The sequence below is a fragment of the Sminthopsis crassicaudata genome, chromosome 4 (assembly GCF_048593235.1).
Source record: "Sminthopsis crassicaudata isolate SCR6 chromosome 4, ASM4859323v1, whole genome shotgun sequence".
Lineage (NCBI taxonomy): Eukaryota > Metazoa > Chordata > Mammalia > Dasyuromorphia > Dasyuridae > Sminthopsis > Sminthopsis crassicaudata.
Genome location: NC_133620.1, coordinates 28,177,736 through 28,193,672, shown reverse-complemented (window position 1 = coordinate 28,193,672; position 15,937 = coordinate 28,177,736). Strand labels below are relative to the sequence as shown.

At 55.4% G+C, this 15,937-nt stretch overlaps 3 protein-coding genes across 11 annotated transcripts in view; 2 read left to right on the top strand and 1 right to left on the bottom strand.

Annotated features, from left to right (window-relative positions):
• RAD54L (RAD54 like) overlaps positions 1–987 on the top strand; it is an 18,938-nt gene extending 17,951 nt beyond the window's left edge. For all 5 annotated transcript variants that reach the window (XM_074266042.1, XM_074266043.1, XM_074266044.1 and 2 more), the window contains 2 exons: positions 89–252; positions 449–987. In XM_074266042.1, coding sequence (XP_074122143.1) covers positions 89–252; positions 449–650 — 366 coding nt within the window. In that variant the 3' untranslated portion in view covers positions 651–987. The remainder of the gene's footprint in view (positions 1–88; positions 253–448) is intronic.
• On the bottom strand, positions 922–10,383 carry LRRC41 (leucine rich repeat containing 41). Of its 4 annotated transcripts, none has more exons than XM_074266048.1 (10): positions 10,249–10,383; positions 6,469–6,555; positions 6,129–6,199; positions 4,785–5,760; positions 3,027–3,278; positions 2,356–2,520; positions 2,145–2,243; positions 1,766–1,888; positions 1,603–1,678; positions 922–1,508 (listed from the first exon to the last, which is right to left on the bottom strand). In XM_074266048.1, the coding sequence occupies exons 1-10, from the start codon at positions 10,256–10,258 to the stop codon at positions 1,283–1,285; spliced, it is 2,085 nt and encodes a 694-aa protein (XP_074122149.1). In that variant the 5' UTR covers positions 10,259–10,383; the 3' UTR covers positions 922–1,282. The 4 variants fall into 4 exon arrangements, with proteins under 4 accessions (XP_074122149.1, XP_074122148.1, XP_074122150.1 ...); XM_074266047.1 differs by lacking the exon at positions 10,249–10,383 and adding an exon at positions 10,014–10,224; XM_074266049.1 differs by lacking the exon at positions 10,249–10,383 and adding an exon at positions 9,805–9,871.
• UQCRH (ubiquinol-cytochrome c reductase hinge protein) lies at positions 10,232–15,937 on the top strand. 2 transcript variants are annotated; one of them, XM_074266053.1, is made up of 5 exons: positions 10,565–10,639; positions 10,971–11,112; positions 14,482–14,505; positions 15,037–15,198; positions 15,744–15,937. In XM_074266053.1, exons 2-5 carry the CDS (start codon positions 11,047–11,049, stop codon positions 15,774–15,776), a joined length of 285 nt encoding a protein of 94 aa, XP_074122154.1. In that variant the 5' UTR covers positions 10,565–10,639; positions 10,971–11,046; the 3' UTR covers positions 15,777–15,937. The 2 variants fall into 2 exon arrangements, with proteins under 2 accessions (XP_074122155.1, XP_074122154.1); XM_074266054.1 differs by lacking the exon at positions 10,971–11,112 and having other exon boundaries at positions 10,232–10,639.

Below are 15,937 nucleotides of genomic sequence, written 5' to 3'. Positions count from 1 at the left end.
CCCGCTGTCCTGTGTCTCAGTCAGAGACCCCCACATGGGAGATGGATGAGGAGGCTGGGGCTGAGTCTCCCGTCCCCTCTCCTTCCAGGCTGGGACAATCGAGGAGAAGATCTTTCAGCGGCAGACTCACAAGAAGGCTCTGAGCAGCTGTGTGGTGGATGAAGAGCAGGACGTGGAGCGTCACTTCTCTCTGGGGGAGCTAAGGGAACTCTTCACCCTCAATGAGGTCACACCCAGCGACACCCATGACAAGTAAGGAGGTGGGGGGAGAGCCACTGGATCCTGGGAGGCATGGAGGGGGCACATCCCACCTGGGGCTGAGGTCCAGGAAGCAGGGACGTGCTCCTGGGTGCTCTCTGTAGCCTGTCACAGGCGTGGGCCTGGGGCCAGGGTGTTGTAGGCTGGGGGGCCAGAGCTCAGCTCATTATATCATGTCGTGTCTCTACAGACTGCGCTGTCGTCGCTGTGTGAACGGGCGCCAGGTCCGGCCGCCGGCTGAGGGGTCGGACTGCACCTCTGACTTGGCCCAGTGGCACCACAGCGCGGATAAGAGGGGGCTCTCAGATGAGGTGTTACTGGCAGCCTGGGATGCTGCCGTCACCTTTGCCTTCCACCAGCGCTCACATGAGGAGCAGCGGGGGCTTCTTTGAGCCCTAGGACTGGACCGGGCCTGGGGAGGGCTGGAACTGGGCTGGACCTGGTGATGTTGGAGTCAGAAATGGGCCTGGGAAGCTGGGGGGCTGGGGCTGGGTTGGGGGGAGTCAGTCAAGGGCCAGGCTGGTCCAGGCTATTGCATGGCCGGGCTGGGCAGAAAGCCTGTGCTTGCTGCTCCAGCCAGAGCTGCCCTGCTCAGACCGCTCCCTGTCACTGCTGCCCATAAGCTGGGAGAGGAGTCAGCCACGTGGCTAGGAGGCAGGGGAATGCAGAATAGATTTTTTTATTTTTAGAAATGTAAAAAAGGCACAGAAATAATAAAGGCATTAAAAACTCTCTGGTGGCAGAGTCAAGAGCATGGTGCGGACTCTGGGTGGGCCATTCCTGGGGAGAGAGGGTGGCTCTGGGGGTGTTTCCCTTGATCCTTGAGCACAGAGAGCCCGCTGGCCCACTCTGCCTGCTTCCCCTGTTGAGGATGAGGTCAGTAACCTGGCCAGAACTTGAGCCTCTGGAGCCATGCTCTACCTCCCCAAGCTCTGCTGAGAGCCAGGGTTGGAGGGAAGTGTGGCTGGAATCCTGTGGATCCTGGCCTAGGGTAGGGAACTTCTCTAAGGCACGAAGGCCTCAGTCACATCATACTGACATAGTCGGCAAAGGCCTGGGAGGAGTCCCACGTGTCACTAACCACACTGAACGTGGCCCGCAACCGGCCAATAGCTTCCTCGGCCATGCCGGGGTCCTGGTCCAGCCAGTTCTGGAAGAGAGAGAGGTGGCCGAAGGTCCCACGGTTTGGGTGGCTCTGCTCCAGCTGCTTGGCAAATTCCAGGAGTCCGTCTGGCTTGATGCAATTGGAGCTGAGATGGGGAGGAGAGAAGATCGAAGTCAGGAAGGGGCTCTGAAAGAAGGGGAGGTGGTGCTGACCCCCTCCCCCCCACTCCAACCACATACCTGATGTCCAGCTGGCAGAGAGAGGAGGAAGAGTCACTGGAGAAGATCTCAGCCAGGGCCACAAGGCCTGAGCTCCCTGAAGAAGGAGAGAGGCTAAGTCTCCCAGGAGGCCAACCTGCCTGCGCCTTTCCTGGATCAGCCCTGGTCAGCCCACCACACTCACCAAGACGGTTCCCCGGGACCCGGAAACTCTTCAGAGTGGAATTGCTTTTCATGGCTGTGACCAACTTGGGCAGAAAGTGGGTCCGGCGCTTCTCCAGCAGGCGGCAGAAGGACAGGGTGAGCTCTGTGGGAGAACCAGAGGGGAGCTTGGGCCGGCCTGCTCTCAGGCCACAGTTTCTTGCCCATGTTACAGAATAAATTTAGAGCCAGAAAGGAGATCAGACGCCACTGAGTCCTAGCCACTCATTCTACTGATGGGGAAACTGAGGTACAGAGAGGGTGACTTGCTAGTAATAAGCATGTTAGTGGACCCCAGATGCTCCTGATTCTCAGTCCCAAGCTTCAGCCCCTCCTGGTCTATTGCCAGTTCTTCAGCTTACCTCGAAGGCTGGGGTCCTGGAGCAGCAAGAGCACCTCCTTCTGGCAGTCAGCGAGATTCATGTCGTGGAAGCTCAGCTTCTGCAGGGCTGGGTTGCATTCTGAAGGGTGGAGGGACAGGGCAGGCAGCCTTTGGGGCTGAGTGGGGCAGCCCACGCTGGGGCCCCTGAGTCCTCCCACTGTGTCTGTCCCTTCCCCCATGCAGGGTGGTACCTCGCAGTGTCTGGAGCACCAGCCCCAGTTCCCGGGGAGAGGTGAAGGTGGCACTGTCCAGGGCTAGCTGCTGCAGGGCGGGCGATGCCTCAAGGACCTGGCACAGGCACTTGCTGGCCTGCGGCCTGCGGGGAAAGCCCAGCTCCAGCTGCTTCAGGCAGTTCTCTGCCAGAAAGAGAGGAAGTATGGAAAGTTGTAGGCCCCAGCCTCGGCCCCCAGAACAGTCGGCTTTCTTCCCCTCTGGTCAGGTGGGCCCCTCAGGCTGCTCCTGAAGCTCGGCCCCTACAGAGGAGGGGCTTTAATGGCAGAAATGATGATCGAGGCAGCTCCACACAGCAGGTCAGGGGGCCCAGGTGCCAGGAGGCTACCCAGCCTTGGAGGCACATAGGGGGACATGGAGCTCCCCAGAAGCTGCCGCTGCCCTTGCCCCTCTCTGACCCTCATTCCTTATCTGTCTCCCCTGATAGCCTCTAGGATCCCTTGCAGCTCTGGGTCTGTGATCTCACAAAGATCTCAGGAGTTTGAAAAGGACTCTGCACAGCCACAACTTAACACTACAAACGGACTCTGGAGGGCACAGGACACTGGCTCGCCTCCCTTGTCCTGGGTGGCGTGCCTGGGATCAGAGGCTCTCAGCCTGCCCAAATTTCCCCGTTGCACCACCCCCTCACCTGGAATGTCCTCGTGCCCTGTCTCAGTACTAGAGTTGCCGGCGGCTCTGGGGCTGTCCTCTGGGCTCAGATGGTCAATCCGGATGGCGAGGGTGTGCAGCCTGGGCAGGACCCTGAGGGTGGTGTGGGCCAGCTCCAGCACAGACAGAGGGGAGAAGAGATCAGTGAAGTGGAAGGAGCGGAGGCAGCAGCTGGCCTGGGCTGAGAGGGCCTGCAGACCCTCCAGCAGGTAGAAAATGTTGGAGCCTAGCCCTGTGGTGGAAGGAAGCAAGCATTTATTAAGCACCTAGTGTGTGCAGGCCAAGCACTGTGCTAACACATTTATAAATACTTCATTTGATCCTCATAAAACCCTTAGAGATAAGCCCTAGATTATCATTACTTTACAGATGAATTTCCTAAAGTCACACAGCTCCTAGTTTTTGAACTCGGATCTTCCTCACGTCAGGCCCAATGCTCTACCTACTGCCCCATTATGTTGCCCCAGTGGAGATGGCAATTTCAGGTCACGCCGGAGGCAGGGGTCTTAAGGAGGGAGGATGCCTTCCTTCCCGGTCTTTATGGCTCTATTCCCAGGTCAGTTTCCCTGCTCAGAGACCCTGGTAAGAAGCACAAGTAACTATCTCCTTTATTAGCACTTTAAGGCTTACAAAGTACTTTCCCACAAATGGAATGGGTAGTACAACTGTTCCCACTTTATGGGAAGGAACCATAAGGTTCAGAGGTTGCTCCGAGTCCACAGCCGGAAAGCACCAGCGGCAGGATCTGATCTTGGCTCCTCAGTCCAGGCCCAAAGTACAGTGCCCTAGGAGGCTTCCTGGCCCTGCTCGGGCACTTGTCCGCCTAGGATGGCAGGGATGGCTCTTTCCCAGGGTTCTGTTCACCTTCATTTACCAGGGTTAGGGTCTGGCCAGGGGGGGCTTCTGGTGTGCAGGAACTGAGAAAGGACGGAGGCTACGCCCCAGATCAGGAGATTCCCAACTCCATAAAAGGGGAACCTTGTGTAGGCTTTGGGAACGGAACACCCAGCAGCTTTTCTGATAGCTACTCGGTTCCAGATCCAGACCCTGGTGCACTGGGGGAGGGAGAGTGCCCACCAGAGTAAGGAGGGGTCACGGGCCGGGCTGTGGACTGAGCTAGGAACAAGTTCAGAGGCCAACAGCATCGGGGGCTCCCAGCCTCCAGCTCAGTCCGAGCCTTGCAAAAGAACAAGGGCAAGAGTTCCAGATTGAGAGGAGCCTGCAGTCCCATTGAGCTGGCAGTTTTCTAGTCAGCGGAAAGTCTCCTGGGACTTTTACCTGGAGCCAGCCCTCAGGAGAACTCTGCAGAACCCACTCAGGCCAGCCCAGGGGCGGTAATTCAACTTTCCTCCCAATGTGACACTTTAGAAGCGTGGCCCCCTCTGAGCGGTCCCTGAGACGCTGGAATAACATGAAACTCAGTGTCCCAAGACAGACGCAACACGTCAGAACAGATATTTCTCCCAGAGCTCCATCATAAGAAGTCTGACTAGACTGCATCGGTGGGACAAAACCCACGAACTGTCTTATTCCAAAGGGACCAGACGGGTGATGGGGTCAGCCATCTCTTCTATTCATTAATCATCTGCCGTGGCTGGTGCTGTGCCGTGGGACACGCGGACCAAGAGAGCAATTAGCTGGGCAACCATGCAGACCCTCCTCCGCCCTGCCTGGAAAATCCCCCTGCCTGGAAAATCCCTCCCCTTCTCGGCCTTCCCGGCAGAGGGAGTCGCCTTACCGTTATAGGAGAGGGTGAGCTTCTCCAGGGACACCCAGGAGCGCAGCAGGTGGCACAGGACGAGCGTCGATTCCGTGGACAGTGGGATGGTGAAGAGCTCCAGAGAGGAGATGCTGCGGAAGCGCTGGGCGCTGTCCAGAGAGGGCAGGTCCCCGCCGCTGGGCGCCCACGCCCCCGAGGACTCTTCTTGCTCCTCTTTCTCACTGGCAATGAGGAAGACAAAGTCATAGAGGTCGTCTGGCTCCGTACTGGGCCCCTGGCAGGAGTGGGAGCAGGAACTTTTCCTCCTGGGAGCCGCCTGGGGCGGCAGAGGCGAGCTGGCCGGAGTCCGAGGACTCCCGGGGCCCGTTTCCCCCAGCGTCCGGCTCTCCTGCACTAGCATGGCCTGTTCTTGAGCTTCCCTGGCCTCAGTCTCCCACCGAGTGGCCATCAGGGCAGCTGCCGACCGCTCTGCAGTGTCCCGGCGTGGCCGGCCGGGCGCCAGCAAGAACGCAGGCTCATCAGGGGCTGGGGCCTGCTCCGGGGAGTCCGCCCTACATAGGCTGCAAGGCCCGTCACAGGGGGCTGGCTGCCAGAGGCCCGCACTCATGGTGAGGATGAGGATGAACAGGGCGGTCTCAGGCACAGGCCAGGAGTACATGGACACCTGCTGGACGGCCCCGTGGTGGATGAGTCGGTGCAGCAGCCTCCTCAGGGCCTGCTGAGCGGTCCCATCAGAGAAGAGCAAGTGCCGGAACTTGAGCGTGTGCAGGGAGCGGGCCAGGATCTCCAGGGCCTCACGCTGGGCCTCGGCCACCAGTTCCCCCACTCCCTGCAGCGCGTTGCAGATGGTGAGCTGGGAGACGTAGGGCGCGCTGTGCTGCAGGGGCGAGAAGCGGCTGTCCTGGAGGCGGCAGTCGCACGTCGGGTCTAGGGTCCCTCGGAGCACATGGCAGAAGAAGGTCTCCAGGAACTTGGCCCGCCAGCAGGCCACACTCTGTGGCCCAAAAGGGAGGAGAGACAGCTCGTGAGGCTGTAGCCCTCAGGTCATCCCTGACCCTGCCGTTCTCCCAGCGGGCACATCTTTGGGTGGGACCCTGGCAGGGCTGCCTTGCTGCCTTAGGGGGGCTGGCACATCTTTGGGTATGGCTCCTGCTCTCTTGGGGATGGATCCCTCAGGGTCCAGGACTGGAGCAAAAGTATGTGGAGGAAGGGGGTTCCCCTGATGCATCCCCGCCCTGACCTCGGCTGTCTCCTTCTCTTAACCACTGAATGAGCCGAGAGGCCCCGTCAGCCAGGCCCCAGTCAGCATGGCTCTGTACCACCTCAGTGCCAAGGAAGGGCTGGCAGGAGACTCTTCCTCACCTCAGAACGGGGAGGCCTGGTCCTCATCACATCGTCCCAGAGCTGAATCCAGATAGTCTGTGTAGAGAGGCCTGTGGGGGGCAGAAAGACCATGTGTCCTGTCATTCTAGATGCCCCTCAGACTGCATGCAAGAGTTCTCCCTGGCATCGGATGGCACTCTCTACCACCCATGCCCCTGCTAGTGTCTCTAAGTCTCAGATCCCTCCTGGGGAACAAATATAGGGACACCCAGGTCTGCTCCCTATTCCCACAGCCCTACGTCCTATCCAGGTGACGGTGGCCATTACTGGTCAGGGGGCAAACCCAACCTCTCCATTTGGAGTAAGGGTGCCAGCTCACCTTTCTTCTGGGCTGCTTGCTCAGCCCTCTCCAGGTAATATATATTGAGCAGTGGTAAGATGCCTTGAAGTATGGGAGCCGGAAGGCCTGGGAAAACCAAGACAGAATGCTGGGCTTGGAGGCGGAGCCTTCACACATCTGTTTCCACACTTGCCCACCCCTAGGAGGGGTCCTTGGAGGGAAAGAGCCTCAGCCCTGCAGCCCCCTCTGCATCTACTCCAGCCTTCTGAGACTCTTCTGGTGCCAGGGAAAAAAAGCCTGGAGCGAAAACCTATAAATGGAAGCCAGCTCCCTCCTGTCTCCTCCCTTCCCTCCAAGGCTCAGCTTCAGCACGCCCTCCTCCAGGAGGCTTTCCTGACCCTTCCATCACCTTCCCCCCCCCCCCCCCATGACTGTCACGAAAAGCTGGAGAAAGTGGACAATTAGGATGGGCATTGGGACCCTCCGCGGGATGTGGTGATTAGTGACTTCTAATGTGTGACTTTTGGGGGTTTGGGGGAGCATTCTGGGTGGGAGGATGAGGCCAGAAGCCAGAGGGAAAGGAACCTGAGGAGGAGCTTCGTTATAAAGAGATGGAGACTCAGGGGAAGGGCTCTGGGAGAGAGGGAGTGGGGACCAAAGAGGCCGTCAGCCAGAGGATGACAGGGACGAACGGAGGCCCTTGTGCAGCCAGGGGAGTTTGTGTCGGCCAGGAGAAGCTCTTCTCTGAGGCAGGTGAAGGAGGAGATGGTGGCGGAAGGCATCTACGGAGGGGAAATCAAGAGGCAGAGAGGAGAGGGAGCTCTTAGTGAATGATCTCAATTGTTCCGATAAGATAGGAGGCAAAGTCCCCAATTGGTAAATGGTCATAGGATATAAACTGACAGCTTTCAGATGAAGAAATTGAAGCCCTCTATAGGCATACGTAAGTCACTACTGAAATTAAGACAAGTGAGGCATCGTGTCACATTCCAATATTGGCTGAGAAAATGATGACGACAAATGTTGGAGGGGAGATGGGAAAACTAACGCATTGTTGGTGGAGTTGTGAACTGATCCAACCATTCTGGAGAACAATTTGGAACTATGCCCAAAAGGGCTATCAAACTGTGCATACCCTTTGGCCCGGCAGCGTCTCTATTGGGTCTGAATCCCAAAGAGATCTTAAAGGGGGGAAAGAGACCCACATGTACAAAAATGTTTGTAGCCTAGCTGAATAACCTATGAAATGGAATATTATTGGTCTATGAGAAATGATGAGCAGTTTGATTTCAGAAAGGAAAGACTTATATGAATTCATGTTAAGTGAAGTGAGCAGAACCAAGAGAACCCTGTACACAGCAACAACAGGATTAAGTGATGAGCAGCTCGGTGATGATGGACATGGCTCTTCAACAGGCAATTCCAATAGACTTGTGAGGGAAAGGGCCGTCTGAATCTACAAAGAGCTCTATGGGGATAGAATGTGGATCACAACGGTATTAGCGTCCTTTTTGTTACTTTTTGCTTTTTTTTTTCCATTTTTTTTTTTTTTTCCTTTTGGATCTGATTTTTCTTGTGCAGCCTGATAAATGTGGAAATATGTCTAGAAGAATTGCTCATGTTTAAACCTATATAGGATTGCTTGCTATCTAGAGATGGGGGGAGGAAGGGGAGGAGAAAAATTTTGAACACAAGGTTTTGCAAAGATGAATATTGAAATCTCTTTGGGGAAAAATACTATTTAGGATGAAAAACAAACAAAAAAGGAGATGAAGAGAAAGAGAAGGTTTGTGGAGGAGGGGAGTGATTAGAGAAACAAAAGATTACAGAGCAGCAGTGCTGGAACTCTATCTTTCCAGAAATCAGCAGGAGTCAGGATCACTAAACGTCTTTATTCTAGCTCTTTTCAGTCGCCTCCAACACCAGGTCACGAGTGCGAGTGAGCGTGAGTTCCACCACCCAAGTTTCTCTTCCTCCTCCCACACAAGTCACTTCCCCCTCTTTGTCCCACCAATCAAGTCAGCACAGAACAGCTGGGGAGGGTCAACCTTAAACAAGTTAATAGGGAACCGTCCAATTGGCAATTAGTCTCACGTGCTTCATCATCCAAGTGCATTGCTCAGTTCTAGCCCTTTACACAGCAGGGAAAGCTCAGCCGAGTTTATGTAACAAATTTGTAGTAGACCTAGCCACTCGGGCTACGTGATTTTCTTCAGCTTTATTCAGCAACATGTGGGTAGCAGTAGAATGGATGGTGGGAATAATCCTAATGGGTAGAATTTAGAAAGGTCTCCAAAAGAATTAAGGGGCAAGAGAAAAGCTAGTAAGCCGCAGTACCAAAGGGTCAAGGCTGGCAGGGGAGGCCAGTCCGAGGGGGATGATCTAAGAACGGAGAAGTTGATGGCCTGGAGGCCACCATGAGACGAAGAGCAGGGTTTGGTATTAGAAGGCAAAGAGAGACGTGAAATCACAATAGATTATGATCAATACAAGGATTGCTGAGTTCATGAACACAGAAGGGGGGCACTGAGGCGTGATGGGGGATCAAGGACATAATCGTCTTTGACTGAGGCAGGGTGGAAGAGGCGGGCTCGCAAATGAGTAAACTGAGGAAAAGCAAGATTAGGTTTTCTGAGAGTATGGAGAGACTGTGGGGCAGCGAGCTTGAGGGAGAATGGGAGTGTAATGGAGTCTGCAGACAACAAATCCCGGGACTTCGATGGGGTGATAGATATGAATGAATTTCAATGGAGGGGAGGTTACTGAGTAATGACGGCCAAGGGAGAATCCGGAGGTGGAAGAGATGCCGGGGACGCTGCATCAGCACGAGGGAGTCAGTTCTGGGTGACGCGCTAGCAATGAGAGGGGATGTTTGCTTTCGGAGTACACGGCAGAAAGGTTGGGGGGTCTGCAGAAGGGGGTTTGGGAAGAGGCTGGAGGGAGCCGAGAAGTTGGAGCAGTAATAACTGCAATAGGAGGGTGGGAATCACTTTGATGGGAAGGGTGTGGCAGGGTGGAAGGATGCTGAATACCGGTGGGTGCAGCTTGGAAGTTATCCCCTGGAGGGGCTGCCCTGCAGGGGGAGGGGGGACTGGCTCCCGGGGGCTCCACCTGCTCACACACACCCCCCACGCAGGGCATAAAGCCTCCCTCGATAGCCTGCCAGCTCCTGGAGGCCTGCCTTTGTTAGGGCTCCCTTTGTGTACAGAGGGATGCGATGCCATGTTACTTCTGTCTTGCCAGCATCTCTCTAGGAATCACGAAATACTCAACAAGTGACCACACTGCTTCTTTTCCAGGCTGGGTCAGCTGTCAGTGAGCTTCCCTCCCCTCCCCCCCAGGTCATCAATGTCCTCCATTAAAGCCAGAGCTGACCACGAGCCTCCACAGCGGGAGGCCTCTTTGGGTCTTCATGCTGGCTCGGGTTTCTGCCTCAGTCTCCATGGCAACAGTGCCCACACTCGGCTCTGGCTCCGATTGGGTGCCTCTTGTTTCCATGGAAGCGTAATTTCCAGCCCCTACAAGAGCCAATGTTTCCATAGTAACGGGCGGTCCGTTGACCCTCCCCCTCACCGAGTACTCACCCCACACCCCACTTTCCAGGACACCCATGTGGGCGCTCACGGCCCGACCGCACAGGACGAACAACTCTGGGGGGCCGCTGGGCTCCAAGACCACCGCAGAGCTTCTTTCCCCGCAAGCGGCCTCCATGGCGACCGCCGCTCTGGACCCACGTAGGGCCAAGCTGGCACTAGCGTCTCGAGGCCTGGGGGCTGCCATATTGGGCAGTGGCTCGCGCCTGCGCAAGCACGGACGTACCTGTCGCCATCTTTGATTAGGTTGGGGCGTACCACAGGACGCTCTTTGCGGGGGGGGAAAGGAAAGGCCAGTCTCTCTGTTCGGAAGATCTCAAGCCTGTGAGCTCGTTTACGGCCAGAAAGGCCATTCAGATTCACTTTTGTGTGTGAGAACCATTCTTCTCTTGCGCAGGGGCCCCAGAGGCAGCGCAGGGCGCGCCGCCCACCCCCTTGAACGGCGCCGTTGGAAGAGGCTATTTCACTTCCGCTGGCGAACTGAGTTTCCGGTCCGTGACCCTGGCGAGTCCTTCTCGGCCAGCAGGGAGGAGTCACGCTTGCTGAAGCTGCAGCGGACGGCAGACATGGTGGTCGAGGACGAGAAGAAGGCGGGGAACGGCGAGGAACCCAAGAAGGTGAGGGAACACGCGGGCCATGGAGCCTTGGGATGGTGGCTTCAGGTTCCCCTCGTTGGAAATCCTGGAATTGCACCTTTGCCAGCGTGCTTTAAGGTCACTTTGGCTTTCGGCTTTTCCAGGGTGGGGGTGGGGGCGAAGGGGGAAGCCAGCCGAGAGAAGGAACCGAGGTTCTGAGTGGCCCCCGGGCGTGGGGCAGCCGTTCACATAGCGGGTCCTCCCGGAGCAGGTCTCTAAAGGACCCGGAGTGGGGAAGGGGGAAGGGGGGAGGGCGGGGTCAGACTCCTGGGGTACAGCCCCGCTCGCCTCCCATTGCCCATTTCACACAAAGAAGGTGCAGGTGGCAGAGGCGGGATGAGGACCCAGGGCCCTGTATACGGGCAGCACTGTGAACGCGGGCACGCGTGATGGGAGGCCGTTTGTCCGAAGAAGACTTGGGGGTCCTAGCAGACTGCAAGCTCAGCAGCGGGAGTGTGAGTGATCACCTTTCCCTCCCCCTCTGCAGCTTTTGACCCTGCTGACCCCGCTCTCCTCTGGGGCTCCCCGCGTGACCTTCTCCAAGGATCTTCATGCAGGCCCTGGGTCCCTCCGGCCCCCCGCCCGCCCGCTGCTGCTGCCCTTGGCTCCCCTCCCCCCTTGCAGCCCCTGCTTGCCTGTGGGGCCCGGTGGTCTGGGGGGTGCGGCCACGCCCTCGGCGTCCCCGAGGCTGCACGCGGGGTGGTCCTCCCCCGGCTCCTCCCTCCACTCCCTCCCCGGTCACTGCGGCCCGCCGCTCCCGCCTGGAATGTCTCCGCCGACCTCTTTGTCCTCCTTGCCACTCCACCCCTTAGGCCTCCATCAAAAGGACCTCACGGAAGCGCAGAGGAGGCCGTTCTTGAGGCCCTCTTTTCTCCACCTTTCTTCACTGTCCCCTGACGTCATCTCCCATTCACTCCATTTTCTGTTGAAGAGGGAGCTGTCTGGGCTAGGCTGACCCTCGGGCACCCTGGGCCCACCCCCTGCTTTCTTCTCCACAGCCCCTCCCCCAGCCACCCCTTTCATTCCCTTCCTCCTCTACTAACCCATTCTCTGCTGCTTCCCGCCGCCTTAACCCCTTCTGGACCGCTGTCGTCCTCGAGCCGTTCTCCTGGGGGTCTCCTCCTCCCCAGTCAATTGCTAGAAAAAGCTGGGTTTCCTGATTGCAGCCCCTTTAAGAGTCCTCCATTGGCTTAATGTGTGAGAGGTGCAGCGGTGATTTACAGCCCTGCTAGAGACCCTGCGAAGGCCGAGCCACTGGAAAAAGAAGGGCCTTGTGCTGGAGGAGCTTACATTCTGAGGGGGAGATACTGAAGGGGCGAATGGACACTAAAGGAAGGGGCACATGGGAGAGGGGAGGGCTGCTCACGAGACCATCTGGGGGAAAATGAGAGTCAGCGCTAGCTAGCGCTGCTTTGGATGTCTGGCAGGGAGAAGTGGCCCTGGGTGATCTAGGATTTCCTCTTCCGCTTACGCCCCCATAAGTTCCTCCCCCAAGGATCTGGGAACCTGGACGAGAGTGCCGATTGGGGGGAGTCTGAGAAAGTGGCTCTAGAGGGGCTTAGAAGAGAGATTTTAAGGTCATCCTTTATCTGAATGGCAGCTGCACCCGAGAGTGCTTCCTCAGGAAGTGTGAATGCCGCTCACAGGTGTCATCTTGAGGCCTCGCAGGTGCTCAGACCATTACTGAGATTAGCTGTTTTTAAAAAATAAAGTCTTGTTTCTGCTCTGCTTTACATTGCTTTCTCTCCCCTTCCCATAAGTTTTTTTTCCCCCATTAGAAAAAGGGGCAGCAATTCAACAAAAGACGTTTTTGCCATATTTCTCGAATTGCTTTCTTCCTTCTCCAGGGAAGGGAGAGAGGGAAGGTTATTTTCCTCTCTATCCAGGGACATTCTTGGCCATGAATGTGAAAGTGTATTTCTTGTTAATGTTTTGGCAGTTATTGCATTGATGTCTTTTATTTTGACATCTTCCTATCTTTGCCCTCCTTTCTAACAAAGAATTTAAAGGCAGACATAAAAGCACTTCAGCACAGCTGCCCCACAGCAGTGTCATGTTCCCAAATTGGAGAGCAGAAAGGAAGACAGAGGTCATCCTTTTATAGAAATCTAAAAACTGACCCCAGCGTTTCCTCAGAGATCTCTAAAGAGAGCCCAGTTTTCTCTGGAACACCAAGGCCTGAGGCAGGCTCCTTCCTCCCATGACCCCTTCTCCATCTTATGGTTTATCCAGTACTTGAAGCCATTGTGTTTCCCCAGACTGAATGTGCCCCATTCCTTCCACTTGTCCTTGTGTGCCAGAGCTCACCCATTCCTGGTTATCTTCTCCACACTTGCAGTTTCAGTGTCCTCAAGTACACAGTGCCCAGAACTGGACTGGGGCTGCAAATGAGATCTGACCAGGACAGGAGGATTTACTGATGCTCCTCTCCTCAGGGGTTCCGACCCTCTTTCTGCAGTCCCCTTCAACTCCCAGAACTGCTATCTAAATGTGCTTGTCATGTTCAGATCTTATTTATTTGAAATTAATTTTCAAGCCTAGCTACAAGACTTGACATTCATCCTTATTGAACCTCTTTATTAGATTTAAGCTAATGCAGTGGCTTCTTATCCAGGGGTACCTTTCTTCCATCAGGTCCTCTGGAAGTTTGAGGGGCCCATCTAGGCTTCTACCCTGAGGAACGCATAAAATGTGAACCTGTAGCTTAGTACAGATTCTCCAGTGCTGCATCTACTCTGTAAGGAGAATCGGAGGTACTTTATGGAAATGTAGGTAAAACATCCTCTTCATCTCCAAATCACAGAACTCAATTCCTTCTTTTTTATATTGTCATCGCTTGGGTTTATTGCCTCCTTCTGCCTTAGTTTATTTTTCTTTTCTAGTCATCTCCCATAGTATATTAGCATCCCATTGTCTGTAGCTGTTAGTAGAGTTTATGTGGTGATAGGAAGTTTGCAGATAACTCATTTGCTCCTCACCACAAACCTGGAAAGGTGAGTGTCTCTTGGTTTTTTTGTTTGTTTTTTGTTTTTACTGATGACTAAAGAAGAGGTGACTTGTGCAGGTCACATAGTGAGTGTCCTAGGCCAGCTTGGAACATGAGTCTTGCTAATTTCAGGCCCGGCCCTCTCTCCAGGGCATTTCTCCATTTCCCCTTGTCCTTTATTCTCTGAGGCCTCAGCCCACCCTCTGCTTCATGCCCTGGCTTTGTCTGTACCCCTAGCCCCTTGAGCATCTTAGCCCTTGCACATTGACGTTTGTCACTCTGTGTTGCCTTGTCCGGTATTCTAGATGTCCAGCATAGATTGTTGATGCCTTTAACTACAGGCCCACCTAGTTTCTCTGCCCGGCAGACTCCTGGGCCTGGAGTCAGGAAGATCTGAGTTGAGATTTGAACACACACATTTCTTAACTGTGTGACTGGGCAAGTCACTTCACCCCTTTCTGCCCCAGCTTCCTCCCTCTGAGATATGGCACCCATCTTCAGGGCTGTTGGGAGGAACAAACAAGACTTTGTAAAGCACCAACAGTGCCTGGCAGTGTTATGGAAATATCGTAGGGGTCTCTACATGCTGGTGGTTCCACTGGGTGGCAGGCAGCCTCGAGCTGCTTTTGAGTTAGGTGGTGACTTTATGGCTTTTGCAGAGTAATCAGATAGCGTTCATCAGAACTTCACACTTGCGTTTCTGACCCTGGGGTCCTAGTTTTTGCCCAACACTGGTGTTAATGGGTGACACGGAAACAGTCGTGGCACATGGTGAACCTTAAGTTACTATAGGCCCTGTTGGACTGTCTGCCACTCATGGCTCTCCTTTCTCTTGTAGGAAGAAGAAGAAGAAGATTTGGTGGTAAGAATCACTTTACAACTGAAACCATCCCTGTAAAAGCTAAAGGTTCAAGCTGTAGTGAACACATTTTGGGGAGGGGACCCTTCTGTCCTTGGTGCTATATGGGAGATTACTGCGAGGAAGGATGAGACCTTGTTGGCCTCATAGAGCAGAATAAATGGGGTGCTTGATATGGGTGGGAACACAGGGACCTGGAGAATATTTGACCAGTCCAAACCAAGAGGAAGCCGATGCTGATGCAGCTGGCTGAGGCTCCTGGGCTCACCTTGCTCAAAGGGAGCCAAGAATCCCATGGCCTTCCAGGTAGCAGTAACTCCATCCCTTCCTGATAGAGCCTGCTCTGTCCCACACCTTGGGAGGAGGCACTCCTCCCCCAAAAAGCCCCACCTGCTCTCTCAGACTCAAGTCATCCCAAGTGAGGTCAGCCAGGTCCTGGGCGAAGGCAGTGAAGGAGGTCCTGTGAGGATGCTTGGCCCCAGGCACGGAGGAAAGGCCTCCTGGATCCTTGACTTGGCTCTTATGTCTTTTGAGGACCCCCTGACCACTGTGAGGGAGCAATGTGAGCAGATGGAGAAATGTGTGAAGGCCCGAGAGCGGCTGGAGACGTGTGCAGAACGAGTGTCTGCAAACCCCCGCACTGAGGAGGACTGCACCGAGGAGCTCTTTGACTTCCTGCATGCCCGAGACCACTGTGTGAGTGCGCACTCACACAGGCCTGATGATTGGGGCTAATTGGAAGGGCTGGAGGGGGCTTGGCCTGGGCCCTGAGAGAGAGACGTGTGCAAGGGTGGCCTTGCTGTCAGGGACCTTGGCTCCAATCTCTGGGGCCTCCCCTACTCACACTGTAGGACTAAGCCAGTGGCCCTCAAACTTTTTAAATAGGGGCCAGTTCCCTGTCCCTCAGACTGTGGGAGGGCTGGACTATAGTAACAACAAAAGCTCACACTGTCTCCGCCCCTCAGCCCATTTAGCCATAACCCGGTGGGCCGTATAAATGTCCTCAGCAGGCCATAGTTTGAGAACCCCTGGACTAAGGCTTCCAGGAGCATCTGGGGTGAGGGAGAACCCATATCACCCCTAGTGAGGTGTGTGGCTCTAAGCTGCTCCTCAAGGGCTGGAACTGCTTGTCCCTGATGTCCAGCTCTGGGGCTCTGGCCCCGGGCAGTACTTAGGGCTACCTGTGTTGGGTGCCAGGAGTCCCAAGGGAGCTTTGCTCACTGCCTCTTTGCTTCCTTTAGGTGGCTCACATGCTCTTTGAAAGTGTGAAATAAACCTGACCGGAAGCCCCCTGCCTTGTTTCTGCTCACCTCACCCTGAATCTCCAGTCCTGGGCCCCCTGTCCTCTCTGCATGAGGCCTTGAGACCGCAGGCTTGGGCCTGGAGTCCGGGGGACCTGGAGCAGCTCCCTTGTAATAAAGCCAAGTCATCTGTG